The sequence below is a fragment of the Gracilinanus agilis genome, chromosome 1 (assembly GCF_016433145.1).
Source record: "Gracilinanus agilis isolate LMUSP501 chromosome 1, AgileGrace, whole genome shotgun sequence".
Classification (NCBI taxonomy): domain Eukaryota; kingdom Metazoa; phylum Chordata; class Mammalia; order Didelphimorphia; family Didelphidae; genus Gracilinanus; species Gracilinanus agilis.
Genome location: NC_058130.1, coordinates 78,107,685 through 78,135,542, shown reverse-complemented (window position 1 = coordinate 78,135,542; position 27,858 = coordinate 78,107,685). Strand labels below are relative to the sequence as shown.

Genomic DNA, 27,858 nt, shown 5'->3' with positions numbered 1-27,858 from the left:
TTTCCTTCATTAAAGATAATAAGATAAACTTACAGGTAAGAAGAAATGTTTATCCTTAGGCACAATCTCACAATGCCAACAGGGTAAGAAAAAAAGTGGTGAATAGAGCAGTAAAAATAAAACCTCTTCCCCAGAGGCAATGAGATGATGATTGGATGCTTCTGCCAACAGGTCATAAGGAGCACAACACATCAATCTGGATTTGTGGCAGGCCTGAACACAAAAACAGCTATGTTAATTTGGATTTCTTTACATGGTAAAAAAATATATGTACATATATATATTTTACTAAATGAAAAGCAAAAACAAAATATTTTTTAAGAAATACAACAGAGAATGAGAAAGAATAGAGAAAATACATTTGTAAAAAATAAATATTAATGAATATAGAAACATTCTTTTTATATTTATTCATTTAAATTGGTAATATATTCTATCATCCAGGTCTGACTCAAATCCATTCTTTATGTGTATAGGCAACAATTAAACGCACTTTTCCATTCAACTAAACAAACATTTAAATAGTGTCTATAATATACGAAATACTCTAAAAATTGCTCCTCATACAAAGATGAAATAAGATATAACTCCTTCCCTCAAGAAACTTATCAATGAATGGTGGGAGTGTAGGGGTTAGAAGAGGGAGAAAAAAAGACATTAACAAACAAAAAACTACCAGAAGGCAGAATGTTAGGTGAAAAGAAAAATCCTGATAAAACTGCTACAAGAAATATGAGAAAGCAGTCATCACTTTCAATTGAGAATTAGAAAAAATCTTCATTAAGGAGGTAGTATATGATTTGGATCTTGAAGGAGGGAAAAATCTGTCCAAGTCTTTGGGGATGGTGTGAACAAAGAAAAAAGCACAGGCAAGGGCAGAAACTAAAAGGATACAGTGGTATATTTCGCTATAGTGTAGACTGTGATGAGAAGGAATGAGAGAAAATGCCAGAAACAAGTTGAAGCGGGAATTGTAGAGACACAAAAACAAGAAGTTATACTTTACTAAATCAGTGATAAGGAGATACTAAAAAGTATCTAAGTAGAAGAATAATGTAATCAGTGTTGCATACATTAGGAAGATTAGCAGGACAGAAGTAAATGAAGTAGTACTGAAGAAGGAAAGAGGCTGGAGGAAAGAACAGTTAGGAGACTTAAAGAGACACCAGTTGAAGAATGATAAAGGCTCTAACTACTAGGGTAATTGAAGTGGGAATCTCAAGGAATAAATTTAAGAGCTGCTGAGACAGTAAGATATGTTATACTTAACAACTAAAAGAATATGGTACTAGAGGGAAAAAGTAAAAGTTGAATGCAATATTTTGAGCACAGGTTTTGAGCAAGCTAAGGCAACAGTAGCATCAACAGAAATAGAACAGGTAGGTAGAATGGCAAGTTATAGAGGAAAAATGATTAGCTTGCTTCTGAATAAATTGAGTGTTTCATGTTAGGAGGTGAAGATACCCAACAGACATTATGAATTAAAGAACTAGTATTTTGGGCAAAGGTCAAAAGAAGCAGTTTAAATTTGGCCTCACTCTGGTAATAACTAAAATAGCTGAAAAATTAGAAGAAAAAAAGAATTTATTAAATGCTTAATGCAATGAGTTAAAAAAAAGAAACAAAAAAGGTCCCTATCTACAAGAAAAGCAGAAGGAAAAGCAAGGCCAAGAACAACATTAAAAACAAATCATCTAATTGCTACTGCTAATGTTTCTAGTACAATGTTGAATAATAGAGGTGATAGTGGGCATCCTTGTTTCACTCCTGATCTGATTAGAAAGGCTTCTAATTTTTCCCCATTGCATATGATGCTTGTTGATGGTTTTAGGTATATACTGTTTATTATTTTTAGGAAAGGTCCTTCTATTCCTATACTTTCCAGGGTTTTCAATAGGAATGGGTGCTATATTTTGTCAAAGGCTTTTTCAGCATCTATTGAGATAATCATGTGATTTTTGTTTGTTAGATTGTTGATATGGTCAATTATGTGGATGGTTTTCATAATGTTGAACCATCCTTGCATTCCTGGTATAAATCCCACCTGATCATGGTGGATGATCATCTTGATCACTTGCTGGAGTCTCTTTGCTAGTATTCTATTTAAGATTTTTGCATCTATGTTCATTAGGGAGATTGGTCTGTAGTTTTCTTTCTCTGTTTTTGATCTACCTGACTTTGGAATCAGTACCATATTTGTGTCATAAAAGGAATTTGGTAGGACTCCTTCTTTGTTTATTATATCAAATAATTTGTATAGTATTGGGATTAGTTGCTCTTTGAATGTCTGATAGAATTCACTTGTGAATCCATCAGGCCCTGACGATTTTTTCTTAGGGAGTTCTTTGATGGTTTGTTCAATTTCTTTTTGTGATATGGGATTATTTAGGTATTCTATTTCTTCTGCTGTTAACCTAGGCAATTTGTATTTTTGTAAATATTCATCCATATCTCTTAATTGTTATATTTGTTGCCATATAATTGGGCAAAATAGTTTTTAATGATTGCCTTAATTTCCCCTTCATTAGAGGTGAGGTCTCCCTTTTCATCTTTGATACTGTCAATTTGGTTTTCTTCTTTCCTTTTTTTTTAATTAGATTGACCAGTAATTTGTCTATTTTATCTGTTTTTTTCAAAATACTAGCTTCTAGTCTTATTTATTAATTCAATAGTTCTTTTCCTTTTGATTTTATTAATTTCTCCCTTGATTTTTAGTATTTCTAATTTAGTTTCCATCTGGGGATTTTTAATTTGCTCGCTTTCTAATTTTTTAAGTTGCATGCCCAATTCATTAATCTCTGCCCTCCCTAATTTGTTAATATATGCATCAAGGATATAAATTTCCCCTTGAGTACTGCCTTGGGTGCATCCCACAGAGTTTGATAGGATGTCTCATCATTGTCATTCTCTTCAATGAAATTGTTGATTGTTTCTATGATTTCTTCTTTAACTAGCTGGTTCTGGAGAATCATATTATTTAATTTCCAATTAGTTTTTGATTTGCCTGTCCAGGTGCCCTTACTAATTATTATTTTTATTGCATTATGGTCTGAGAAGGTTACATTTATTATTTCTACTCTTTTGCATTTGTTTGCAATGTTTCTATGCCCTATTACATGGTCAATCTTTGTGAATGTACCATGTGCAGCTGAAAAGAAGGTGTATTCCTTTTTGTTCTCATTTATTTTTCTCTACATATCTATTAAATCTAATTTTTCTAGGACTTAATTCATCTCTCTTACCTCTTTCCTATTTATTTTTTTGATTTGATTTATCTAGATCTGAAAGACAGATATTTAAATCTCCCACTAGTATGGTTTTACTATCTATTTCCTTCTTGAGATCTGCCAGTTTCTCCTTTGTGAATCTGGTTATTATGCCATTTGGTACATACATATTGAGCAATGTTATTTCCTTATTGTCTATACTGCCTTTAATCAGGATGTAATGACCTTCCCTGTCTTTTTAAATCATATCTACTTTTACTTTGGCTTTGTCAGAAATCATAATTGCCACTCTTCTCTTCTTTTTCTCATTTGAGGCCCAAAGGATTTTGCTCAAGCCCTTTACCTTAAACCTGTGTATGTCCACCTGCCTTATATGTGTTTCTTATAGACAACATATGGTAGGATTTCGGTTTCTAATCCACTCTGCTATTTGCTTCCTTTTTATGGGCCAGTTCATCCCATTCACATTCAGAGTTATAACTATCAGTTGTGTATTCACCAACATTTGGGTATTCTCTCCTAGTTCTACCCCTTCTTCTTACACTATTTCCTTTTAAACCAGTGGTTTGCTTTATGCCAGTAACCCTTGTCCCCTCCCTTGATTTAATTCCCTTTCTACCCCCTCCCTTATTATTCTCCTCTATTTATTTTTAAGGCCTAATGAATTCCCTCCCCCTTCTTCTCCCCTCCCTTTTATGACCTCCCCACTCCTCTCCTCCCCTTGGTTTATCCCTTCTGACTTTCTCAGTAGAGTTAGATAGAGTTTTATATGCCAATGGATAAAGCTACTCTTCCCTCTCAGGGTTAATTACACTGAGAGTAAGGTTTAAATATTACCTCTTAATGCTCTCTTCCTCTCCTTCTTATAATAGTATTCATCCCTTCCCCTTCCCATGCCCTCTTTGAGTGTAATAGAATATCCTATTTTTCTTATTCATTCAAGTTTCTCTTGGTGTCCTCTACTATTCACCTCCCCCTTTCCCACCCCCATATCATCTTAGACCATTTAGTATTCCAAACTCTCCCTATGAATAATTCTTCTAATTACTATAATAGTGAATACTATAACAGTGAATAGAGTTCCTTAAATAGAATTATACATAACATTTCTCCACATAGGAATACCAATAATTAGATCATATTGAAGCCCTTAAAGGGGCAAATTTAAAAAATACAAGTTTTCTTTCTTTCCCCTCTGTTTCTTATTTACCTTTTCATGTTTCTCTTGATTTTTGTGGTTGGATATCGAACTTTCCAGTTAGTCCTGGTCTTTTCTGTGCAAATACTTGGAAATCTTCTATCTTGCTGAATGCCCAAACATTCCCTTGGAAGTATAAGGTTAGTTTTGATGGGTAGGTGATCCTTGGTTGTAGACCCAGTTCTCTTGCCTTTCTGAATATCATATTCCAAGAGGAGACTAAGCTATCACTCTTTGCAGATGATATGATGGTCTACTTAAAAAAATCCTAGAGAATCAACTAAGAAGCTTGTAGAAATAATCAACAACTTTAGCAAAGTTGCAGGATACAAAATAAATGCACATAAATCATCAGCATTTCTATACATTTCCAACACACTAGAGCAGCAAGAAGTAGAAAGAGAAACACCATTCAAAATCACCCTAGACAATATAAAATACTTAGGAATCTATCTACCAAAACAAACACAGGAATTATACAAAAACAACTACCAAACACTTTCCAAACAATTAAAACTAGATCTAAACAATTGGAAAAATATTGATTGCTCATGGGTAGGACAAGCTAACATAATAAAAATGACAATTCTACCCAAATTAATTTAACTGTTTAGCGCCATACCTATCAAACTACGAAAAAAACTTTTTTACTGAATTAGGAAAAACTATAACAAAGTTCATCTGGAATAACAAAAGATCAAGAATATCAAGGGAAATAATGAAAAAAAAATGTGAAGGAAGGGGGCCTAGCAGTACCAGATATTAAACTATACTATAAAACAGTGGTCATCAAAACGGTATGGTACTGGCTAAGAGACAGAAGGGAGGATCAGTGGAATAGACTTGGGGTAAGTGACATCAGCAAGACAGTGTATGATAAACCCAAAGAGCCCAACTTTGGGGACAAAAATCCACTCTTTGACAAAAACTGCTGGGAAATTTGGAAAACAATATGGGAGAGAATAGGTTTAGATCAACATCTCACACTCTACACCAAGATAAATTCAGAATGGGTGAATGACTTGAATATAAAGAGAGAAACTATAAATAAGTTAAGTGAACATAGAATAGTTTACTTGTCAGATCTCTTGGAAAGGAAAGATTTTAAAACCAAGCAAGAGTTAGAGAAAATTACAAAATGTAAAATAAATTATTTTGATTATATCAAACTAAAAAGCTTTTGTACAAACAAAAACAATGCAGCCAAAATCAGAAGGGAAACAACAAATTGGGAAAAAATCTTTATAACAAAAACTCTGACAGGGGTCTAATTACTCAAATATACAAGGAGTTAAACCAATTGTATAAAAAATCCAGCCATTCCCCAATTGATAAATGAGCAAGAGACATGAACAGGCAATTTTCAGATAAAGAAATCTAAAGTATCAATAAGCACATGAGAAAGTGCTCTAAATCTCTAATAATTAGAGAAATGCAAATTAAAACAACTCTGAGGTATCACCTCACACCTAGCAGATTGGCTAAAATGAAAGAAGGGGATAGTAATGAATGCTGGAGGGGATGTGGCAAAACTGGGACATTAATGCACTGTTGGTGGAATTGTGAACTGATCCAACCTTTCTGGATGGCAATTTGGAACTATGCTCAAAGGGCTATAAAAGAATGCCTGCCCTTTGATCCAGCCATACCTTTGTTGGGATTGTACCCCAAAGAGATCATAGATAAACAGACTTGTATGAAAATATTTATAGCTGTGCTTTTTGTGGTGGCAAAAAACTGGAAAATGAGGGTATGCCCTTCAATTGGGGAATGACTGAACAAATTGTGGTATATGCTGGTGATGGAATATTATTGTGCTCAAAGGAATAATAAACCAGAGGAATTCCATGTGAACTGGAAAGACCTCCAGGAATTGATGCAGAGTGAAAGGAGCAGAGCCAGAAGAACATTGTACACAGAGACCAATACACTGTGGTAAAATAGAATGTAATGGACTTCTGTACTAGCAGCAATGCAATGACCCAGGACAATTCTGAGGGATTTATGGAAAAGATTGCTACCCACATTCAGAGGAAGAACTATAGGAGTGGAAACAGAAGAAAAACAACTGTTTGACCACATGGGTTGAGGCAGACATGATTTGGGATGTAGACTCAAAACTATCACACCAATGCAACTATCAACAATTTGGAAATAGGTCTTGATCAATGACACATGTTAAAACCAGTGGAAATACTCATCAGACATGGGGGGGAGGGAAGTAGGGAGGTGAAGGGGAAAATAAGAGCATGAATTATGTAACCATGTTAACTTTTCTAAAAAATAAATATCAATAAATGTTTTAAAAAAGCAGATCGTCATTTAATCCATATTTAATGTCTATGAGGTAGAAGATGGAAGGAAATGGACCAATTTAGAAGTCAGAAAAAGGGAGAGTATCAAGGAAAAGGTGAGGCAGCAGTATTACAGACTGAAGGTCAAATAGGAGGACTGAAAAAAGTTACAAGCTTTAACAGTAAAGAGGGTATCTGCTATCTTGGAGAAACCATAATAAAATGTTAAGGATAAAATTAAGATTGGACTGCAAGAAATTGAGGATGCATAGATGACACAGTTGAGGCAGCAAGCATAAATTATCCTTTTGAAAAGTTTGATAGTGAAAGAAAAAAAAGAAAGGATGATAATTTGAGAAAATAATAAGATCAAAAGAAAAACATTTGGAGATAGAAGATCTGAATATGTTTTTAAACAGTAGGGAAGGAGTTATCAGAGAAAAAGAGACTGAAGATATAAAACATAAAAGGATGGCAAATGGAACAAGGACACAGAAGAGAGCTGCTTAATCAAATGAACTTCTAGGTATTAATATATAATCAATGTGGTGGGGAATTAATTCTTAAAAGCATAATTTTAATACTTAGAAATACTGTATATTATACTGAATACTATAATTCAGTGAATAATAAAAATTAAAAGGACAAATATAATAGTATGTTATATCCAAAATCTCATTCGCTAAAATATTTTTAGAATAAGTGATTATGAATTGATTCTCTAACAGCTTTACTGGATGTGCCTATTCAAGTAAGATAAGATTCTATATTTATGAATATTTCTAAATATATTGATATTTAGAATGAATTTTCTAAATATATTTCTAAATATTATGAATATTTCTAAATACATATTTACATTTTCTTTAGACACCAAAGATCAAATCTGCTTCTCAAAATATGTAAAATTGTCAAAAAATGAGGTCACAAAATAATCTTAGCTAGATAAATAAACTGCATATTTCAATCAATATGGAAAGAATTTCCTTTGGAATATTTAAAGGTCATTAACTCTCTCAAATGGCTCAGTGATTTATGCTCTGTCGGCATTTCCTTACTTCAAATTCATCTTCCTTAGAAAATAGTCACTAAAATCCTATACTCTAAAATTCTTTAAAACCTCATACCAAAATTAAATGAAAACATGAAGCTAAGGGATAAATTCATTTATGAGGCACATACTATAACCTTCCCTACTGAGCACATTAAGTATGACTCCCAGTGATTAAAATAAAAACTACAAAATCTTACCTGAGATGGTTTTACCACTTGGTCCAATCCAGTGGAAAACTGGGTCTATCAACTCTAAATTGCGCAGCCTTTTGTTTATACATAGTAAATGAGGACTGACGTGATTCACCATGACATAAATTTTAACTGAAATATAATATTCAAGAATGTCGATTACATTTCTACATTAATTAATTTTTCCATACTACATATATTAGCATTATAAAACTTCCCCCATAAAAATAAAGGTGTTAGCTCTTGTAGTCTTTTAAAGTTACTTTAATTCCATAATAATTGCCCTTATTTCTAGGAAGAGAAAAATATGATTTAGTTTTGGCTTATGAATTTAGAAAAAATAATTTAACTAAGTAGAAAGTTTTTTTTCCTTTTTCCACTAATTTCCTTCAATGTTTCTAATAAATTTGTCTATTATTCAAAAATAATTTTACTTACCTACCATAACTCATGGTTTTTTAAAAGAGAATTTCTTTAATTAGAAATTACAACACAGATTGCTGTCTAAACTTTGTTCTATTATTCCATTTCTAAATACTATTTATAAACTGAAGGGAATTCATGGTACTGAAAAGCAAATAAAAAACATTCATAGGTAACAAAGGCATCTGTGTAGCTTAATTTTCTATATAAAGTAATAAAAAATCAAATTGTGAGAAAACATATAGCCAAATAGTAGTGCCCACAAAGGCACTTTGCTTCCTTAGTTATCAAAGAAGGATTATTTCCAACTTGTACAATTGGATTATTTATGAGCTGAAGAGAATTTAGAAATAATCTGTCATTTTTAAGGATCATAGATGATTTTCCTATTCATCAGAACATAAGATTATAGATTGAGAGTTGGTTGGACCCTTTGAGATTATATTGTCCTGTAGGCTAATCTTCTCATTTTATATATGAGGAAACCAAGGTTAAGAGAATCTGATTAATTTGCCTAAGGTTAAACAGTTAACAATGTCCTTGGACAGAAGAGATATAGTCTTTCTCCCTCCATGTTTAATTGTGAACAACGAATATTAGAGATCATTTGTATAACCTTCTCATTTTGAAGTTAGATTCAAAAATTTAAATGGCTTGCCCAAAGTCACATAAAAACAGGGTAATAAGCAGCAGATACATACTTATACATACATAGTAATTACAAGTTAACATCCCTTATTGAAATATGAACACCTCTAGGGAAAGAACAAAGTTTTTCTTTCTTCTCATCCCTAGTGCTCAGTGGTTGACTGACTTACTAACTTTTATTTCCCAGGACAATCCTCTTTCCCTCATACCCTATTGCTTCCTACATAACACAATCTGATTAAATTTATCTTCGGGTTGCCTCTTCAGAAAGTTTCAAGGATATTACTTTCCTCTATGGAACATATATCGACCTCTTTGAAGTGTTTTTACATGATTTTTTTCAACCATTTAACCCAAAGGAACAATCAACATTTTAGAAGCAATGTGTCTAACCTCTGTTCTAACTGTAGATTCCTCATGCCAGAAATACACATTAATGTTAAGAATCACAATCGACCAAGCCATCAATGAACTCTCCAAGAAAAAATTCCCAGGGCCAGATGGATTCACAAGTGAATTCTACTAAACATTAAAAGAACAATTAATCCCAATACTATATAAACTATTTGGGAAAATAGGGCCAGGAGGAGTCCTACCAAATTCCTTTTATGACATAAATATATGATGCTAATGGTATATACCTAAACCAAGAGCAAAAACAAAGAAAGAAAACCATAGACCAATTTCCCTAATGAATATTGATGCAAAAAATGTAAACAAAACCCTAGCAAGGAAATTACAGCAATATATAACAAGGATCATTCACTATGACCAAGTGGGATTTGTACTAAGAATATAGAATTGGTTCAATATTAGGAAAAGTATCAGCATAACTGATCCTATCAATAACAAAACCAACAGAAATCAATTAATTATATCAACAGATGAAGGAAAAGCTTTTGACAAAATATAATACCCATTTATATTTTTTAAAAGATAGATAACATAGGAATAAATGGATCTTTCCTTAAAATGATAAGTAGTATTCCTCTAAAACCATCAGCAAGCACAATCTGTAATGGGAACAAGCTAGAAGCCTTCCCAATAAGATCAGGAGAGAAGCAAGAATGCACATTATCACCACTATTATTTAACATTGTTCTAGAAATGCTACCTATAGCAATAAGAGGAGAAAAATAAATTGAAGGAATTAGAATGGGCAGTGAGGAAACTAAACTATCACTCTTTGCAGATGATATGATGGTACACTTAGAGAATCCTAGAGAGTAAACTAGAATATTAGCTGAAATAATTAACAACTTCAGCAAAGTTGCAGGATATAAAATAAATCCATGTAAATCATCAGCATTTCTACATATTATCAACAAATCCCTGCAACAAGAGATAAAAAAAATTCCATTTTAGTTAACTATAGATAATATAAAATACTTAGGAGTCTACCCGCCAAGATAAACCCAGGACTAAATGAACACAATTACAAAACACTTTTCACAAAATAAAGTCAGATCTAAACAACTAGAAAATACTAATTGCTTGTGGGCAGGCCAAGTCATGTGATAAAGATTACAATTCTACTCTACTTATTCAGTAGCATATTGCCCAAACTGCCCAAAAGAATATTTTATAAAGCTAGAAAAAAAGATAATAAAATTCATCTTGAAGAGCTAAAGGTCAAGAATATCAAGGGAATCAATGAAAAAAATTTGAAGGACAATAGCTTAGTAATACCAGATCTCAAACTGCATTATAAAGCAGTAATCATCAAAATAGTCTAGTACTGTCTAAGAAATAGAATGGTAGATTGGTAGAGTAGATTAGATGCACAATATATAACAATATATTCAGTTTCTGATAAGTCAAAAGATCCAAGTTTTGGGTACAAAAACTCACTATTTGACAAAAACTGTTTTGAAAGCTTGGAAATGGTGAGGTGGGGCCTAGAGATAGGCAAAATCTCAAACTATATAACAAGATAAGTCAACATGGGTACTTGGCTTAGATATAAAGAGTGATAGCATAAGCAAATTTAGAGAGCATGGAATAGTTTGCCTGACATATCTATGGATAACAAAAGAATTTAGGACCAAACAAGAGATAGAGAGCATTATAGGATACAAATTTGATACTTTTGACCAATTTAAATTTTAAATATTTTTTACAAACAAAACCAATGCAACCAAAATTAGAAGGAAAGTAGAAAGTGGGGGCAGGGGTGGAAATTTTATAGGAAGTATCTTTGATAAAGCTCTCATTTCTCAAATATGTAAAGAACTGAGCCAAATTTATAAAAATATAATGCATTCTCCTATTTAAATGGTCAAAGGATATGAATAGGCAATTTTCAGATGAAGAAATCTAAACTATCTACAGTCATATGAAAAAATGCTCTAAATCACTCTTAATTAGAGAAATGCAAATAAAAACTGCTCTGAGATACCACTTCATAGCTATCAGATTGGTCAATATAACAGAAAAGGGAAATGATAAATGTTGGAGGGGATATGGAAAAATTGGGACACTGATGATAAAATTGTGATCTGATCTAATCACTCTAGGGAAAAATTTGAAAGTATGGCAAAAGGGCTCTAAAACTGTGCTTACCCTTTCTTTAATCCAGCAATACCACTACTAGATCTGTGTCCCAAAGAGATCCAAAACAGGAGAAATGGACCTATTTGTACAAAAATATTTATAGGAGTTCTTTTTTGTGGTAGTAAAGACTTGAAAATTGAGGGAATGTCCATCAGTTAAGGCTAACAATAATAAACACTAACAACATAAACTACTGTAATAGATACTATTGTAGTATAAGAAATTATACATAGGATGATCTTAGAAAAACTTGTACTCAAATGAACTGATGCAAAGTGAAATAAGCAGAACCAGAAGAACAATGTACATAATAAGAGCAATATTGTTTGATAGACAAGTGTGAATGACCTAAATCTTCTTAGCAATAGTCATCCAAGATGAACACAAAGACTCATGATGAAAAATGCCATCCATCTCCAAAGAAAGAACTGATAGAGTCTGAATGCAGACCAAAATATATTTTACTCTCCTTTTTTTGTTCAAGATCTTTTCCACAAAGTGACTAATACGGAAAAATGCTTTACATGGTTGCACATGTAAAATATATATTAATGTCTCAGAAAAGGGAAAGGGGAAAAAAGAAGGGGAGAAGAGAATTTGGAACTCATTTTAAAAATGTTAAAAATTATTTTTATTGTTAATTGAGAAAAAATAAAATATTAAATAAAAAAGAATAAATCATTCCCTTGAGTCTCCAAGAAAAAAAATCATAGGTTGCCAGTAGTTTTTCATTTAGATGCTTACTAGCCTGTACCAGGAAGTGGCCTTGCATACATATATGCATAAACATGCAAACACACATAACATACATCAGCAGAAATACAGAGATATCATAGATAATTACTCCTAAGAATCTCTTGCCTCAATAGTAAAGTGTCAAAACCAGAAGAACAAAATAGGTCAATATGAGACAAAAACAGGGTTGAAGTCAAAAGTTTCCTCCCCCAACAAATATGCATAATGTAAGCTGCTATTCATACCTATTGGCAACATGCCATATATTGTGTTCCATATTTAAGAAGCAAAAATATTTAAACAAGTAAAAAATATTAATTCACATATATACATGTATTTTGCTAGAGCTTAAAACAAAGCTTCAAAAGGAACTACAAAAATAAGAGATTTCTAGTTGTGATCTGTGGCAAGTCAAACAACCCCTATTAAGCTTCAGTTTCACCAACTGTAAAAATAAGGAAGTTGAATTAGATGATTTCTAAAGTTTCTTTAGAGCAGCACAAGAAATGAAGGGACTTCTGGAGCCATCTAACCCAACCTCAACTTGGATAAGAACACTTTCTACAAAATACCCAATGAGTGATTAATCAGGCTTTGCTTAAAAATCTCAAGAAAAGAGAAACTGGCTACCTCCTATGGTCATTCCACCATGGAACGGCACTATTTATTAAAATGTTTTCCTTATATTAAGCCCAATTGTGTGACTATAACTTCTACCTAGTGCTCCTAGTTTGGTTGTCTGAGATTAGGTCTAATGTTTCTTTGAAATTACAAGCATTAAAATAAACATTGCCTCTTCCCTACCCACTCACCACATGCACAAAAAAAGCAACTTCTCTAGATTTAACATCTACAGTTCCTTCAACCAATCTTCCTTTGGCATGATCTTAAGATTTTTCACAAACTATCTGTTCTCCTCTAGTCATCCTCCAGAACTAAACAATATTCCAAATATTATTTGTCCTAGGAAGAGAAGAGTTATGCTATCACCCACATGATTTTGGAAACTCAAACTCTCACATATATAATTATATTTTTTGGCTGTGATGTCAAACCCTCTTCTCTCTTGAAACCCACTAAAAATCTCTGACCTTTATCAGATGAACTAATGACTAGCCATGCCTCCCCTATTATGTACCTGGGAAGCTGCTCTTTTGAATGCATGTGTCAAACCACATTTGTCTCTATGAAATTTCATCTTACTCGATTCAAGCCATAATTCTAACCCTTCAAAACATTTTTTTTGATAGTGATTCTGTTAACCAATATAGTAGCAATCTCTCTTAACTTTAAGACATCTAAGAAATTTGAAGTACTGAACAATAAGAATCTATACCTTGGAAAACCCAGGAGATTAAAGTCAGGGAAAAAGTCAAAGTAGTACAGTATTAATATGAAGCTTGAAAAGGCAGAAAGAAAAAAAGATACCAAATATTTTGACAAAAATCAGAGTCCAAGTAATTTAATCAATCTGTTATATCACACAAAAAGAAGTTTGAAGAACCACAAATGGTTGGAAACATTTATTAACTTAAACTTTCATTATTTCATTATTCATAATGAATAAACATTCATTATTTCAATGGAAGCCTACTTTTAACAAAAAAAATAGCATATGTAAATAAATTTAAAAGTTGTTCCCACTAGTTTTCTTAATCTCATTAAAATTAAATTCTGTGGATATCTAAGTAAAACTTTTATCATTTGCAATTTGCTAGATTAATTCAAATGTGAGATTAAATATATCCCTAATTTTTATACAGGAGCTGAAGTATGTGTCCATGTAATATATTAGCTGTACAGTCTAATGATTTAAGTAACACTGTAATATAATTGTATTGTATTTTATAATGTAATATAGTTGTATTATATACATTGTAATAGAGTTTATAGTATTATATATGACCCTTAAGTGCTCAAATTAACTTTGAGAAAGGATTAATTGCCCAGATGCTACACATACGTACATATAGCAAGTAAGGTTGAACTTGAATGTACTCCACCATATGGTAAAAATAATCCTGACAACTTGAAGAGTCATCACTACCTTCTAATATCAAAGGCTAAAAGTCTTTAATAATACATATTCATATTACTTTCTCAAAAGCATAGATTATTTATTATTTAATTTATGAATACCTGGAGTGTCTGTTGATCCTACTACTTTCACTATGTCTGTATTCCCAGTGGTCTGTCTTGAGGACCGTTCAGAATAGGGATATCCAACTTCAAAAGAAATTCACAGTGATTTAGGTGAGAGTAGAAAAGATAGATCAAGTTGTCTAAATTAAATTATTAGTATATTTTATATCAGTTGTTAAATTGCAAAGTAGCACTGAAACTAGTAGTGTTTGTGTTAAGAAGACATTATCAAATGTTCAGAGAAATAGTGTCTTTCCCTCTACATCAGGCTGACTAATTACCTTATAACATCTTAGATGGAAACTTAGATTCCTCAGGGATTTAAATAAACTCCTTTTAAAGTAGTTTCCCTCTGCCCATATAGAAAAACCTTAAAAAGAGAATTTTTATAGGTGAATATAATAGATGGGGTTAGTAATTTTTTAAGAAATAATATTAAGTTAGCATTTAGATAGTGCTTCAAGTTCTGCAAAGGACTTTACAAATATATCGATTTATTTTCACAATAGCCTTGTGAAAGAGCTACTATTACTTCCATCTTACAGATGAGGAAAGTGAAGATGAGGGAAATTAAATGACTTACCCAGGGTCATACAATGAAAAATGTCCAAGGCTGGATTTGAATTTAGGTTTTCCTGAATCCAAGATCAGCACTCTACGTACTGTGCTATCTAACTATTTGCTGAAGTTCCCCAAAATAAGGTGAAGATTTTAAAATAAACATATATCAATTCTCAAAAATACAGGTTATTACAACTTGAAAAAATCTGGAATCACTATATTTTTTAAAAAATCAACATTTATAAAGTATTTACTATGTTCGATGCACTGTACTAGGCACTAGGGATTACAAAAACAAAGAAATATGTATTTTTAAATGTCTATGAAAAGGAATTATTTCTCTGATTGTAGACACCAAAGAGTTTCAGAGACTCTTTTTCACTTCCATTCCTCCCAACAAGTGCTATATCAGTTGAATTTGCATAAATCTCCAAGTGTAGTGTCAAATATCATTTGGCAGAGAACCCAGTTTACCAACAAATAGATAAGGGCTGAGGAATGGAGAAGAGAGCAAGAAGACATAAATTGAGGGTAATTCCATGAATTTCTATTTCTGCTAAAATCTTCATAACTAGTTGTTTTGCAAATGTGTGTGTGTTGAATCAAAGAGCATGTATGTGCATAGATAAATCAGAATGACAGCTCAGCCCTTCTTCCCCAAGTAAACTTAGTAGCCACTGAACCTCTCATTCCCGATTCAGATCAATTATGGGTGCTCCACACAAATGAAACCATTGCCACAGAAACCAGATTTCTAATCAAATTAGTCTATGGCTGTTCCATCCTTCTCTCCTATTACTACTAATGGGGAATCTTGTGGAACTTTTTAGGGACCTCATGCCATGCCCCACCCACCCTCCCCCAGAGTGCCTGCTTCACCCCCTGAGGGCCACCTATGGCCTATGTTATGTTAGGATACCAGTGTGTACAATTAGAGCAATACCTCGCCATTCCCTTCCTGCAGGTGACTGGTTCCAGGTGCAATTTCTCCGCAGTGCATGAGTCATATTAAAAGGAAAAGGAGAGTGACCCAAACCCTTATCAAAGCACTTATACCAGAGGGGGTCTTGATGAAAGTGTCCATGCTGAATGAGCATCATTCCCTGGTGCTGGGCCTGGGGGGATTCAGGAAGAGAGAAAGGCAGCCCTATGAGAAAGCAGGGGCCTTCTCTAAGATATCCCACAGAGGGGCAGCTAGAACATAGTAGATGGAATTTCCTGGAAGCCTTAGGCATTTGATAGGCCTCTGAGGCCCTGAGACCAGGAGCTTTAGGGGGGAGGATTTTCTTTGATTTGTGGACATTTCATGCATACCCAACACTTGGAGGGACCAGTTTAGCTACAGCTTCCCCAGTTAAATTAGGGAGTTATCTGCCCAGGTAGTTGGGTGCACATAGTTCAAAACCCAAGAAAACACCTAGAATGTAAGGAGAGGAATAGTCATGGGGTCTGGGAGTTAAGAGTTAAAGCAACAGGGATTAAGATAACAAAGAGAGAGAGGGAGGGGACTACTTATTCCAAAGTGTCCTGCAGAGGTTTTTATCTGCTGTGAAAGAGATATTTGAATTCTTCCACTTACAGGTGTCCCCACCTCCACTTCAACCACCTGTTTCTGGGGGAATAAAGGGTTTAATGTGAGAGACATGAGTCCTTGTATTCTGCCCTTCCAGTTTTAGACATGGGGGTGGATAGGATGGGGAGCCTCCCATTAAGGTGTTAGCTGGTTGGATCCCTCAGTTTGGGCTGGGTGTGGGACTTCCTCTCCATTCTCCTTTGAAGAATCTGGGAGGATGTGTTTAGCATATTCCCTTAGGGCTTGGTGAATAGGGCTAAGCCCTAGATTTGCTCAGGGTTTTTTTTTAAATTAGGGTCAGTGCAATCAGGGGGGCCTGGACCCAATCAAATCTTTCTTACAAAAGCAGGCCTGTTACCTGTTCTATTCATCCAGTTAGGGTGTCCACAAAGACTAAAAGGACTTTGTACCTTTTGCCTGGTGATTGGTGGGTAGAATCAATCACCAATCTGAGGGGAGTGGCCTGAGCCTGTGGGGGGGGGGAGGAGGGGTTGGGAAGGATATAGGTGGACTGATGGGCTCTCAGCCCCTGCAACAGTGATGAGAGGCTAGAATGGCCCAGCTCCTGCATTTGGGGGCTGGTCCAGCCTCCCAGTCAAGCCTAGCCAGGGGCCTGCATGTGCCCAATGAGAGATATTTGCATGCCATCTTTGGCAGGTGTGCCATAGGTTCGCCATCATGGTTTTAGAGCAAGAAGAGACCTTAGAAGCCACCTAATTCAAACTCTTCACTTTACCTATGAGGAAATAAGGCACAGAAAGGCTAAATGCCTTGCTTAGGCTCACACACCTTGTATCTGAGTCAGAATTCAAATGCTTAGCTTTCTGAACTCAAGGCTAAGGTCCTATACACTCTATAGTCTAGTCTCCCACAGTCTCTTCTCAGACTCCTGCCATCATCCTTAAAGATCTCAGTATTCACATTCATGACCCTCTGAACATCAAGGCCTCTGGTTTTATCAACCTCCTTAATTCCCAGGAATACTAGCTCACCTCTATCTTGGCTTCCATCACCAAAGGTGTGGTCAGTCTCAATCTCACCATCACCCAAATTATTCTACCCCCAAATTCTTTAATTCTGAAATTCTCTCTGATCACAATTTCCTATTCTTCTGTCTCTTCCTTAGCTCTGTTTTTCTGACATCTTCCACTCACTCTATCCTTTCTTGTTCTGGTCTCACCTAATTCCAGACTGAATCTAGCTATCTCCTTCAAGCAGATACTGTCCTACCCTTTGATTCACTGCATCTTTGTCATTTCATTGTTTATATCTTGCCAATCCCCCATGATTTCCATTTTCTGCCTTCACCAATTCTCCTCCCAAACTGTGAGATGCTACTGGTTAGCATTTGGATCCACTCACAAGTTACCATTAACCTCACCCACACTGAAGTATAGCAAGCCCCTCCTATTCATCTTTTCAGTAACTCTCTATCACATTTCCTGTAACAGCTTTACTGTTCCAAACCTTCTCAGGTCCTCTAAGGCTCTAGTTCTCTCTTTCCGCAGAAGATGATCTCTGTTCCTACTGAACACCCCCTCCAACCATTCAAAATTATATATCCTTTAATCCACACTTCACAACCTCTTCCATTCTTCACCTCCTTTGCTCTAACATGAGCAGAAACAGAGACTTTTCACCCGTTGGAAGGCTCAAACCCTTCCCACCTTCTTTGAAACCTTGCGCTCTCGATCATTCCTACTCTCTTCATCTTTAATCTAATGGCTTCTTCCCCAGAACTATATTCTCTTGTCTTCACTCTTCCAAATAAGTCTTCCATCAGCCTTGCCATCACCTTGAACTAAAGTCCTACATGTCTCATTCCTTTAACTGTTCACTCTTAGGAAGTCCACAGTCAGGGCCCTGGCTTCTTCCATCCCCTCTCCCTGGAGTGTATGGGGTGTTCAGGGAGGATGAACACTTCTTGGAGTGCAGGCTTACTAGGCCCTTCTCAGGGCTGCTCTTCTGCCTTTGGTGTCTTCCTGTCACCCAGCTGACCTCGGTGACTCCAAGAAGCTATGGCACAGATAGCTACCACACCATGGTAAAACCATGTTGGCAGACAAGCTAAACCAGGTGAAGGGTAACCGAAGGCCTCAAACCCATCTATGCTCAAATATGAGTTTTCTTTAAGCTCTGTTCTAGATTTTTTTCTATATTCTACACTCTATGAGCTAATTCTTTAGAAGATGTTTAATTTTCACCTCTGCATAAATAATTCAGCATTAATCTCCTTCATGAACAATTCCAATGAGGTAATCTCTTCCACTTGAATGTCCCATCTAATGTTCTACAAGCCTCTTTCCATCATGGTCTTTCAAAGCCTCATAGGAAGTGAAAGGAAATCTAGATATTCCTAAGTACTCTATCTAGATAGCTCTAATTAAAAGATATGAGGAATGATTTTCGCTTACATGCAGCATTTGAACATGAGACATATTTAGTATACCTCTCTTCTTGCTACCCCTTAAATGGAATTCAGTTATGTTTTCAATGCCCCCTTCAATTCATATCTCTTGGCAATAACTAGTTATTGTTCATTTTCTTTTTTTTTTTTCTCTTTCTCGCTATTCTATTTTCTGAAAAACCAGTCACCAATCTTTCCCCAAACAAAACTTTGGTAGAGAAAAGAACAGCCCTTACAGATTAAGTCATCATCATTATTATCAGATTTTATGTCCTTGGACCTACACCAATTCTTGACTACTCCCTAATTATTTTAATTTTTAGCCAAAATAAATCAATGGCCTCAACAAACCTGACATGTTCAAAATTTAAAGTCAACATTTCCCCAAAAACCCTGTATGAGAGCTTCATTATCCTCCCTATCTCCAAGATTCATATTCCTTCCCTCACAATCAACATCCAATCAGTAGCAAATTCATATCAATTCCACCTCCAAAACATTTCTCACATCTGTCCTCTCTTCTCTTCATTTCCACTGACATGATCCTAATTCACGAATAGTATAACCAGCATTAGCCTTGGAGTCACAAGGACTAGGTTCAAATCCCACTTCTGATGCTTTACTTATGTGAGACCTTGAACAAGTCAGAATCTTCAGTTTCCTTAACTTCAAAATGAGGAGGCTGGACCAGATGCCTAAGGTGCCTTGAAGCCCCAGATCTATATATATATGGACTATAATGATCTCCCACTTGGTATCCTTTGGCTTGAGTCCCTCCCCTCATCCTCCAGATAGCTGCCAAAATCATCTACTAAGGCAAAGCCTTGATTATGTCACTTTCTTACGCAAAATCCTTTAATGGTTCCCTAGAAACTTTAGGATTAAAATATAAATTCCTCATATTGCCTTTCAAGAGCTTTCACAACTGGAGTCCAATTTACCTCAATTGTTCTACATTACTCTTAAGCTATGCTTTAAGCAAATTAGACACCTGACAGCCCTCACCACCTTTGCATTTGAAAAGGTTAATCCCAAATGCAGGGAATGTATATATTCTTCATTGCTATTTAGATACTTTATCTTCCTTCAAGGCTAGGTTCCAATACCACCTTCCTCCATTATTATTCCTCTAGTGCTGTGCTCCCTATCTCCTCAAATATTCTTAATGCAATTTGTCTCCTCTCTTCTTTCACCCTTTCTTTTCTCAACACAGACAATATCCTCTTGCTCTCCACACACACCCAGAATAAAAGTTCCCAGGAGAAAGGAGATGGGTTCTTTTGTCTTTTTACCCCCATTATTTGGCACAGGACTTGGTACAGCATAGGTGCTTAGTAAATGTTTAGTAAATTGAATACATCTATCTCACTACTAGAAAATAACTGAAACTCCACACCTGAAAAATGCAAGGTCATCTTGATACGACAAAAAGAGTATATTAATTGACACTCATAAAATATAAAGATTTGGTCACATCCCTTCTCAAAATGTTTCTATAATTTCTAATACCCAAGATATCAATTTAAACACAAATTCAACACATAATGAAACAACTTACAACTCCTGGCAAAGAGGTTGATTTTGCTTAGCTGTTTTTCTTTGTTAGAAGGGAGGTTCAATTATGAATGTGAGGGGGAAAGAATATCCATAAATGACTGAGATATAAAAACAAAAGACAGCAATAAAATTCATTTTAAAATAATAGCAACAAAAATGATGATGATGAATTCAATAAACATTTATCAAGCCCATACTATTAATAACACCTAGTACAAATTCATTCCAGTCTAAGTCCTTTCCCCATCTTGCCTAAGAGCAATCATCTTCTGATTCATAATCATTTTCACTCAAGCACTCTAATCTGGTTAGACAAACCTATATATTATTCCTTTTCTAGAATCCAACTCTTTGCAAAGCTACTTCCCATGCCTAGAAGAGTCTGCTAGCTTTCTTCCAAAAATAAATTACTTCCCATCATGTCTTCTCAGCCCAACCAAAATCTATCCAACAACCCCCAAAGGTTTAATTATACCCAAACAATTCTTTTTAAATATGTGGTGTAGTGAATTGAATGCTAAGCCTGGAATCATGAAAATTTGGGTTGAAGTCCCTTGACACTATCTGTGTGACCCTGGAAAGTTACTTATCTGCTCTAAAATTCAGTTTCCCAAGTGGAGAAAACAGTATCTGTAGTAACTACCTCATAGGATTGTGAAGATCAAATGAGATGTTAAAATATTTTGGAAACCTAAATGTGCAAAATAATGTCAGCTACATTTTTATCGGTCTTTTATTAGCTTCAGTTTCCTCAATGGGGAAAATAATGTTTATTAATACCAACTTTGAGTCTTCAAGACCCGAGTCCAAATCCTCCCTTACTTACTGTGTGACTGAGCAATTTGTTTAACTTCTCTACCTTAGTTTCCTCATCTATAATATGGGAATAATAATAGCATCTGCATCACAGGGTCCTTGTGAGGATCAAGTGCGATAAGGCATGCAAACCTTAAAGTGCCATATAAATGCTAGCTATTACTATTATTGTCAAGGTAAACTATGATGCTATATGTTAAATACTTTTAAAACTTCTAAGGGCTACATAAATGTATTATTCCAAAGTCTGTGTTGTCTATTTATTGCTTTTTGTATCTTATATAGAGCTTCATTTCTCTATCTAATTTATAGAGAGTATAAGAGCAGTAGCCAAGTCTAATAAAAAATACTCCCCATCATTGAACCCACTGCCAAAAACACTTCAATAACTGTTTGTTTCCTAAAGATTTAATTCATAAGACCTGAAAGACCATGAAGACTATCATTATATCATATTTTAACTCTTTATTTCCCCCAACCTAGGGCCATCTGATGACAGTAGGAATATAAAAAAATGTTTAAAGGATATGTCAATGTACTGTACTAAGTGCTGAGGAAAATATAAAGACCATAAAATAGTGTGAAGAATGGACAGTAGGTAGGATAATCAATTAGGATGCTGTCCATTCTGTGTACACCACATAAATATGGAGAATCTGCATTTATAAGCAATAAGTCTTAGTAACTTAGTAACTTATGTTTGGAAATGAGAAGTAAGGGAAACAAAAATACAAAGAGGTTTTGAATATAGGTAACTAAGTTAATGGTGGTGCCATTTAAAGAATAAGGAAGTCCAAAGAAAGCCATTTATGAATATGTTGACCTGGTGATGAAGAAATTATACAAATAATACTAATATGTAGTCAAGAAAGATCGATGGTTTTGGTACTAATAGTGGAAGAGCCACCAATGGATTTTTGTCTAACTTTGGTTCATAAGGATATGGGAGCACCTATTATATTAGTTTATTTTTTCTATCTAACCATTCTGAATCTACACTTCTACCAGATGACTACTTTTCTCACCTTAACCAATGTTTCTATTTTAAATAAACTCCTCAGACGCATTTTAGTGGTAGAGCAGTAGAATGCCAGGGCTGGAGTAAGGAAGAATGGTCTTCCCGACTTCAATTCTGGCCTCAGACACTAGCTGTGTGACCCTGGGCAAGTCACTTAACCCTGTTTTCTTCAATTTTCTCATCTGTAAAATGAGATAGAGAAGGAAATGACAAACCAATCCAGAATCTCTGCCAAGAAAACTCCATATGGGGACAAAAAGAGTCAGACACAATTGAAAATGATTGAACATAACAACAAAAGTATTTTAGTAATATGCTTTTGTAGTCTTTTTTGTAAAAATTTGTCTAAAAACAAAATAAGACAATAAGGAATAATACAGATAGAGTCTTCTCAGTTAGAGGATACCTTTTGAGTTAAAAAGCAAAGCATTTAAATTTAAACCTCTTTCTATGATTTGCTAGTCAGCTTTATTTACTGAAATATACAATAAGTATTTCTAAATTATTTGGGTTATTTTCCATCTTAGAAAGAAACTGGAGAGATGATTCCAACTAATAGAAAGGCATCAATTTAAGAGTTTAAAGTGAGAGTCAAGTTCACCAAAACACAAATATTTTGTCAACAAAACTCCTGCTGTATACACCTTAAACCTACAGATGGAGCTCTCGTATCATTAATGTTTTTTAAGGTAACAAGGTGACAAATAATGTTAAACATAACATTTTATTAAACAAAAATAGCTACATATGGGCAAAGTTTAAGAATATAACTTAAGAACTGAATAGCAAAGAAAGTAAATTAAACCTAGAAAATTCTAGTCTCAAATCTCTTCTTCCTTCCCAAATTTAGAGTGAGAAGTAAATTCAACAAACATTTATTCAAAGTTTTGATCTGTTCTAGGCACTAGGAATACAATGGTAAAAACAAGAATCTCTGTCCCCAAGAGTTTTACATTCTACTGGGGGACACAAAATATGATCACATAAGTATGTACAAGGAAATTGTGGGAGGAAAGGAGCTACTACCACAACTAGTGGCACAAGGGATAAGAAGGTGGTACCTAAGTTGATCCTTGAAGAAAGACAAGGATTTGTGGAGATGAAGATGTGGGAAAAGGATCTGGTTTTAATAGGCTTGTGCAAATGCCCCCAAATGATTGATAGACTATCAAGCTCAGGAAACATTTAGTAGTAGAGTTTGGCAGAAATGTATTGGTACTGAAGAGTTACTATACAAAATAAGCCTGAAAAGTAGCAGGAACAAGAACATGGAGAATCTTACAAGTCAAGGTAATGAGTTTGTATTTTACCCAGCAAGCAATGATAAGTCAACTTCTTAACAAGTAATAATCACTTAGCAAATATTATTTTGGAAACTAAGTAGAAAATGGTTGGGAAAAGAGAGATCAGAAGCTGAGAAACCATGTAAGAAGATATTATAGAATTGTAGCAACAAGGTGATGAGGGCCTGAACTGCAATTAGTAGACATGCAAATAGAAAGAAAGAGACAGAACAGTTGTAAGAGATATAGAGGTAAACAGCTGACAAGATTTGGCAAAATGATCTTATAGGAGATCAGTAAGAATAAAGACTCCAAACTGGTGGAGGCTAAGTGGACTGAAAGCCAGAGACTGGAGGTTCTGGGTTCAAATTTGACCTCAGATACTTCCTAGTTGAATGACCCTGAGTAGGTCACTTAACCTCCATTACCTACCTCTTACAAGTCTTCTGCCTTGGAACCAATCCACAGTATTGATTCCAAAATGGAAGGTAAGGGTTTTTTAAAAAAGAAAGAAGGATTCCAAGGTTATAAAACTGAGTTTCTTGCTATTACCCTCATGAAAATAGGAAAATTTGGAAGACTGGCATATTTTGAGTACACAAGAAATTATGAGTCCCATTTTGGAAGGATTAAGTTTAAGATACATCTAGTAGGAGATATACAGAAGACAGCCATAATCAGCATTCAGGAGAATGATTAGTGCTAGATATATGGATGTAAGAATCACCTCAAGAGAAGGCATTTGAATCCATAGGAGATGACAGTTAAACTTCTAAGTGAAATCTAGCTGTAGGAGTGACTGAATAATCAATATATGTTCAAAAGAACATAAATTCCAACAATAAGATAGCTGGGTTGTTATACACGAGATGGATAAAAATGTAGAAATCTACTTTGGGAAAGTTTTATAAAACATTATAGGATCACAGATTTAAAGCTGGAAGGGAACTTAGAAATCAAGTCCAAGCCCCTCATTTCACAAATGATAAAACCCAGGCCCAGATAGGTCCCAGTGACTTGCCTACATGTTACATACACTAGAAAGAATCTGATGAAACATTCAAATAGATTTTGATGACTCCATGTCTGGCACTCTATGCCTCCTAGCTACCCTTTCAATTAAGTATTAGCACTATTAACGTTTAACCCAAAATTTTAGTATGCATAAGAAAATGGTATTCTCATAAAATGATAGATTTAGAGTTGAAAGAGATCTTAGCAACCAATCAAATCTAACTCTCTCTGAGAGCTTAAGTAACTTTTGAAAAAAAAGAAAAAAATAAAAGAGCAGCTTAATTTTCCTCTTAAAAAACATTATTTTATTGGTAATGATTATTTTTTTAAATTAAGCAAAATACTGGAATTTGCAAAAACAACTCACATTTTTAGAGCCCTTTAAGGTTTACAAAGGGTATACATTTAGTAACTCTGTTACACATAAGATGACAAACTTATAAGGCAGAATAAACTTCAGAGGCCATCTAGGTCAAAATAGTCTCTTTTTAAAAATGAGAAAATTGAGCTCTAAGTAGTCAAGATAGATATGGAGCTGGGAGGATTCGAACTACAGGGACATACACTCCAGGTCCCTCACACATTCTCTAGCCCCACACTACCTTTCAACAGAACTTTAATTGTTCTGACTAAACCCGTCAGGATCCATCACCGCCCCAGGGCGTTTCCCTATAGATTCACACCCTCCCAGTTCCTTCTCATTTTCCTTTCTAGAGTTTTTCTGGCCTAGAAAGCCCGCTCCTCCCCTCCCCCACCCTTCTCTTTCCCTCCGGGGCTGCCTTCCTCCTCCCAGGGACTGGACTGTCTCTCCCGGAGCCAAAGGGACGATGTGTAGGGGGCTCCTTACTTGAAGGGGGTTTTTGGAGAAGCAAGAAGAAGAGAAGAAGGGAAAAGGGAGGGAAAAACTGGGAGCCGTATTCCCGATCTCGCCACAACCAGACCCGAGGGGCATTCTCCATCCCAGCAGCACCCTCTGCTAGCCCTGGCCGGAGGACATCGTTACTATGGAGCTTGAACTGAACACGGCCTCGCAACTCGTATGCGACTGCGCCCCCTGGAATGCACAGTGCGCAGGCGCAAGGAGCGGGAGGGGGCGTGGCCTCTGGAAAACTAAAGATGGGAAAGAGAAAGAATAAGGGGCCAAATTCCCGCAAGAGAAAGGAAGGGGTAAGGGGAAGAGCAGAAGTAGGGGGGTTGACCTTTGCAATGGGAAGGGCCTTTTCGGAAAACTGAACAAAGGAGAAATAGGGAAGAAGTAGGAATTTGGAAGTGCCTAAGCTTCTCGATGGGCTATATCACTCACTTAATGGACTCACCTCTAAGGGATAACGAAAAAAAAAAAGTGGCATTGTTTTGATGAACTGCCTAAATGTAATCACCTTAGGAAAATAGAAATTAGCAAGTATCTATTAAGTATCTATTTGTCAGGCATGATGCTAAGCACAGTGGTCAAAATATGAAACCCAACCCAAAACAAAACAAAAATTCCTGTCCTCCAGGAACTCACAACTTAATGGGAAGATGGGAGGTATGTGCAAGGTAGGACAAGAAAACGACTGTGTACAAATGTGATATTTATAAATATATTCAAGTTATATGCAAATAAATATATACAAAAAAATAGGCAAATAAGATATATATGATACATACAAATTGGGGTAGTCTCAAAGGGTGGGCACTAAGATTTAAAGGTACTGAGAAAGGCTTCTTGCAAAAGGTGGATTTTTTTAACTGAGACTGAAAGGTTGAGGGAAGCTAGAAAACAGAGATAAGGAGGGAGAGAAATCTCTGATGAGTCATTTGAGAAGAGCAATAGAGGTCAGAATCACTGGATCTTAGAGTACTTGGAGGGAATAAAGTTAGAAGATTGGAAAGGTAGAAGGGGAAGGGGTTATGAATGATTTTGAAAGCTAAAAAAAAGGGTTTTATATTTAATCCTGGAGATAATAGGGGGCCACTGGGGTTCAATAAACTGAAGTTTATTGAGTAGTAGAGTGACTTGGACTGATCTGTACTTTATATAGTTCAATTTGACAGTTGAGTGGAGGATGGACAGGAGTGGAGAGAGACTTGAGGCAGGGGGAAAGGCCAACAGGTTATTGCGATCATTTAAGCATGAGGTGATGAAGGGCTACATCAGGGTCGTGGCAATGTCTGAAGAGTTAAAGAGGCATATTAGAGATTGATAGGAAGGTAAGAACAAAACTTGACAACTGAAAAATAAAACAAAAATGAAATAGTTGCTACCATTCATTGTACTATTTTTGTGTGTGTGCTTATTTGATATAAAGAGATTTGGAGGAGAGAGAGGACCATAGACTTAGTAGGAAAACAAATAAGACAGCGGACACCTTAGAATAATGCAACCATACAGCAGTACTCTCATTTTAAAGTAGGGAAAATGGAGGTCAAGGTAAACTTGTGAAAAATGTAAAGACATTGGATTTGGAGTTAGAGGGGTTTGAGTACCTGAGTTTCAGCTGCAGCTGCATTTTAGTGCCTGTATAACCTTGGACAATGATATAACATTTTTCTGATTTCAGTTTCTTCATCTGTTAAATGAAGGGATTGGAATAAATATCCTCTAAGATCCCTCCTAGCTCTAAATCTTATGGTTCTAAAGCCTCCCAGCTCCCACCTGAGCAGTCCTTTCCAAGCAATTTCTTTGGTTTGGCTTGGCTGGAAAGTATCCTTTCCCATCACATCTTAGCATCTATAGCTTTCTTCAAGACTTGGTTCCATATGCCAACTATTATCCCATAGGAAGTTTATGCAGAGCCCCCAGTTATATTGGCTTCTCCATTTTATCATGTATATACTTAACTGTTTGTCACATATTGCAGTTTCTTGAAAATTACTTTCTATCTGCTCTCTGCATATGTAGGCCTAGCTATGACCATGTCATCTTTCCCATTAGAATGTAAGCTCCTTACAACAAAGACTATTTTGTTGCTTTTCCTTTGTATCTCCATCACTTAGAACAGTTTAGAAACATAGTAAACATTTGTTGAATGGCTGATAGATTAATGTATGTACTTTCCTATATACATGGATTAATAATTAATAATTCACTTCTAACCTGCATAGGAGAAGCTAAGGAACAGGGCTTGGAGTAAGGTAGAGCTTAGTTCAAATTCTGCCTCATACACTTATTATCTGGGCAA

The 27,858-nt window shown here is 35.2% G+C and overlaps 1 protein-coding gene across 1 annotated transcript in view; it reads right to left on the bottom strand.

The window, feature by feature from the left end:
- Window positions 1–25,653, bottom strand: part of LOC123230741 (zona pellucida binding protein) — a 95,265-nt gene extending 69,612 nt beyond the window's left edge. The window contains exons 1-3 of the mRNA XM_044656899.1: window positions 25,542–25,653; window positions 14,463–14,549; window positions 7,971–8,096 (exon numbers count right to left, since the gene is read on the bottom strand). Of these exons, the coding sequence (XP_044512834.1) occupies window positions 7,971–8,096; window positions 14,463–14,549; window positions 25,542–25,653 (325 nt within the window). The remainder of the gene's footprint in view (window positions 1–7,970; window positions 8,097–14,462; window positions 14,550–25,541) is intronic.
- Between the last annotated feature and the right edge of the window lie 2,205 nt (window positions 25,654–27,858).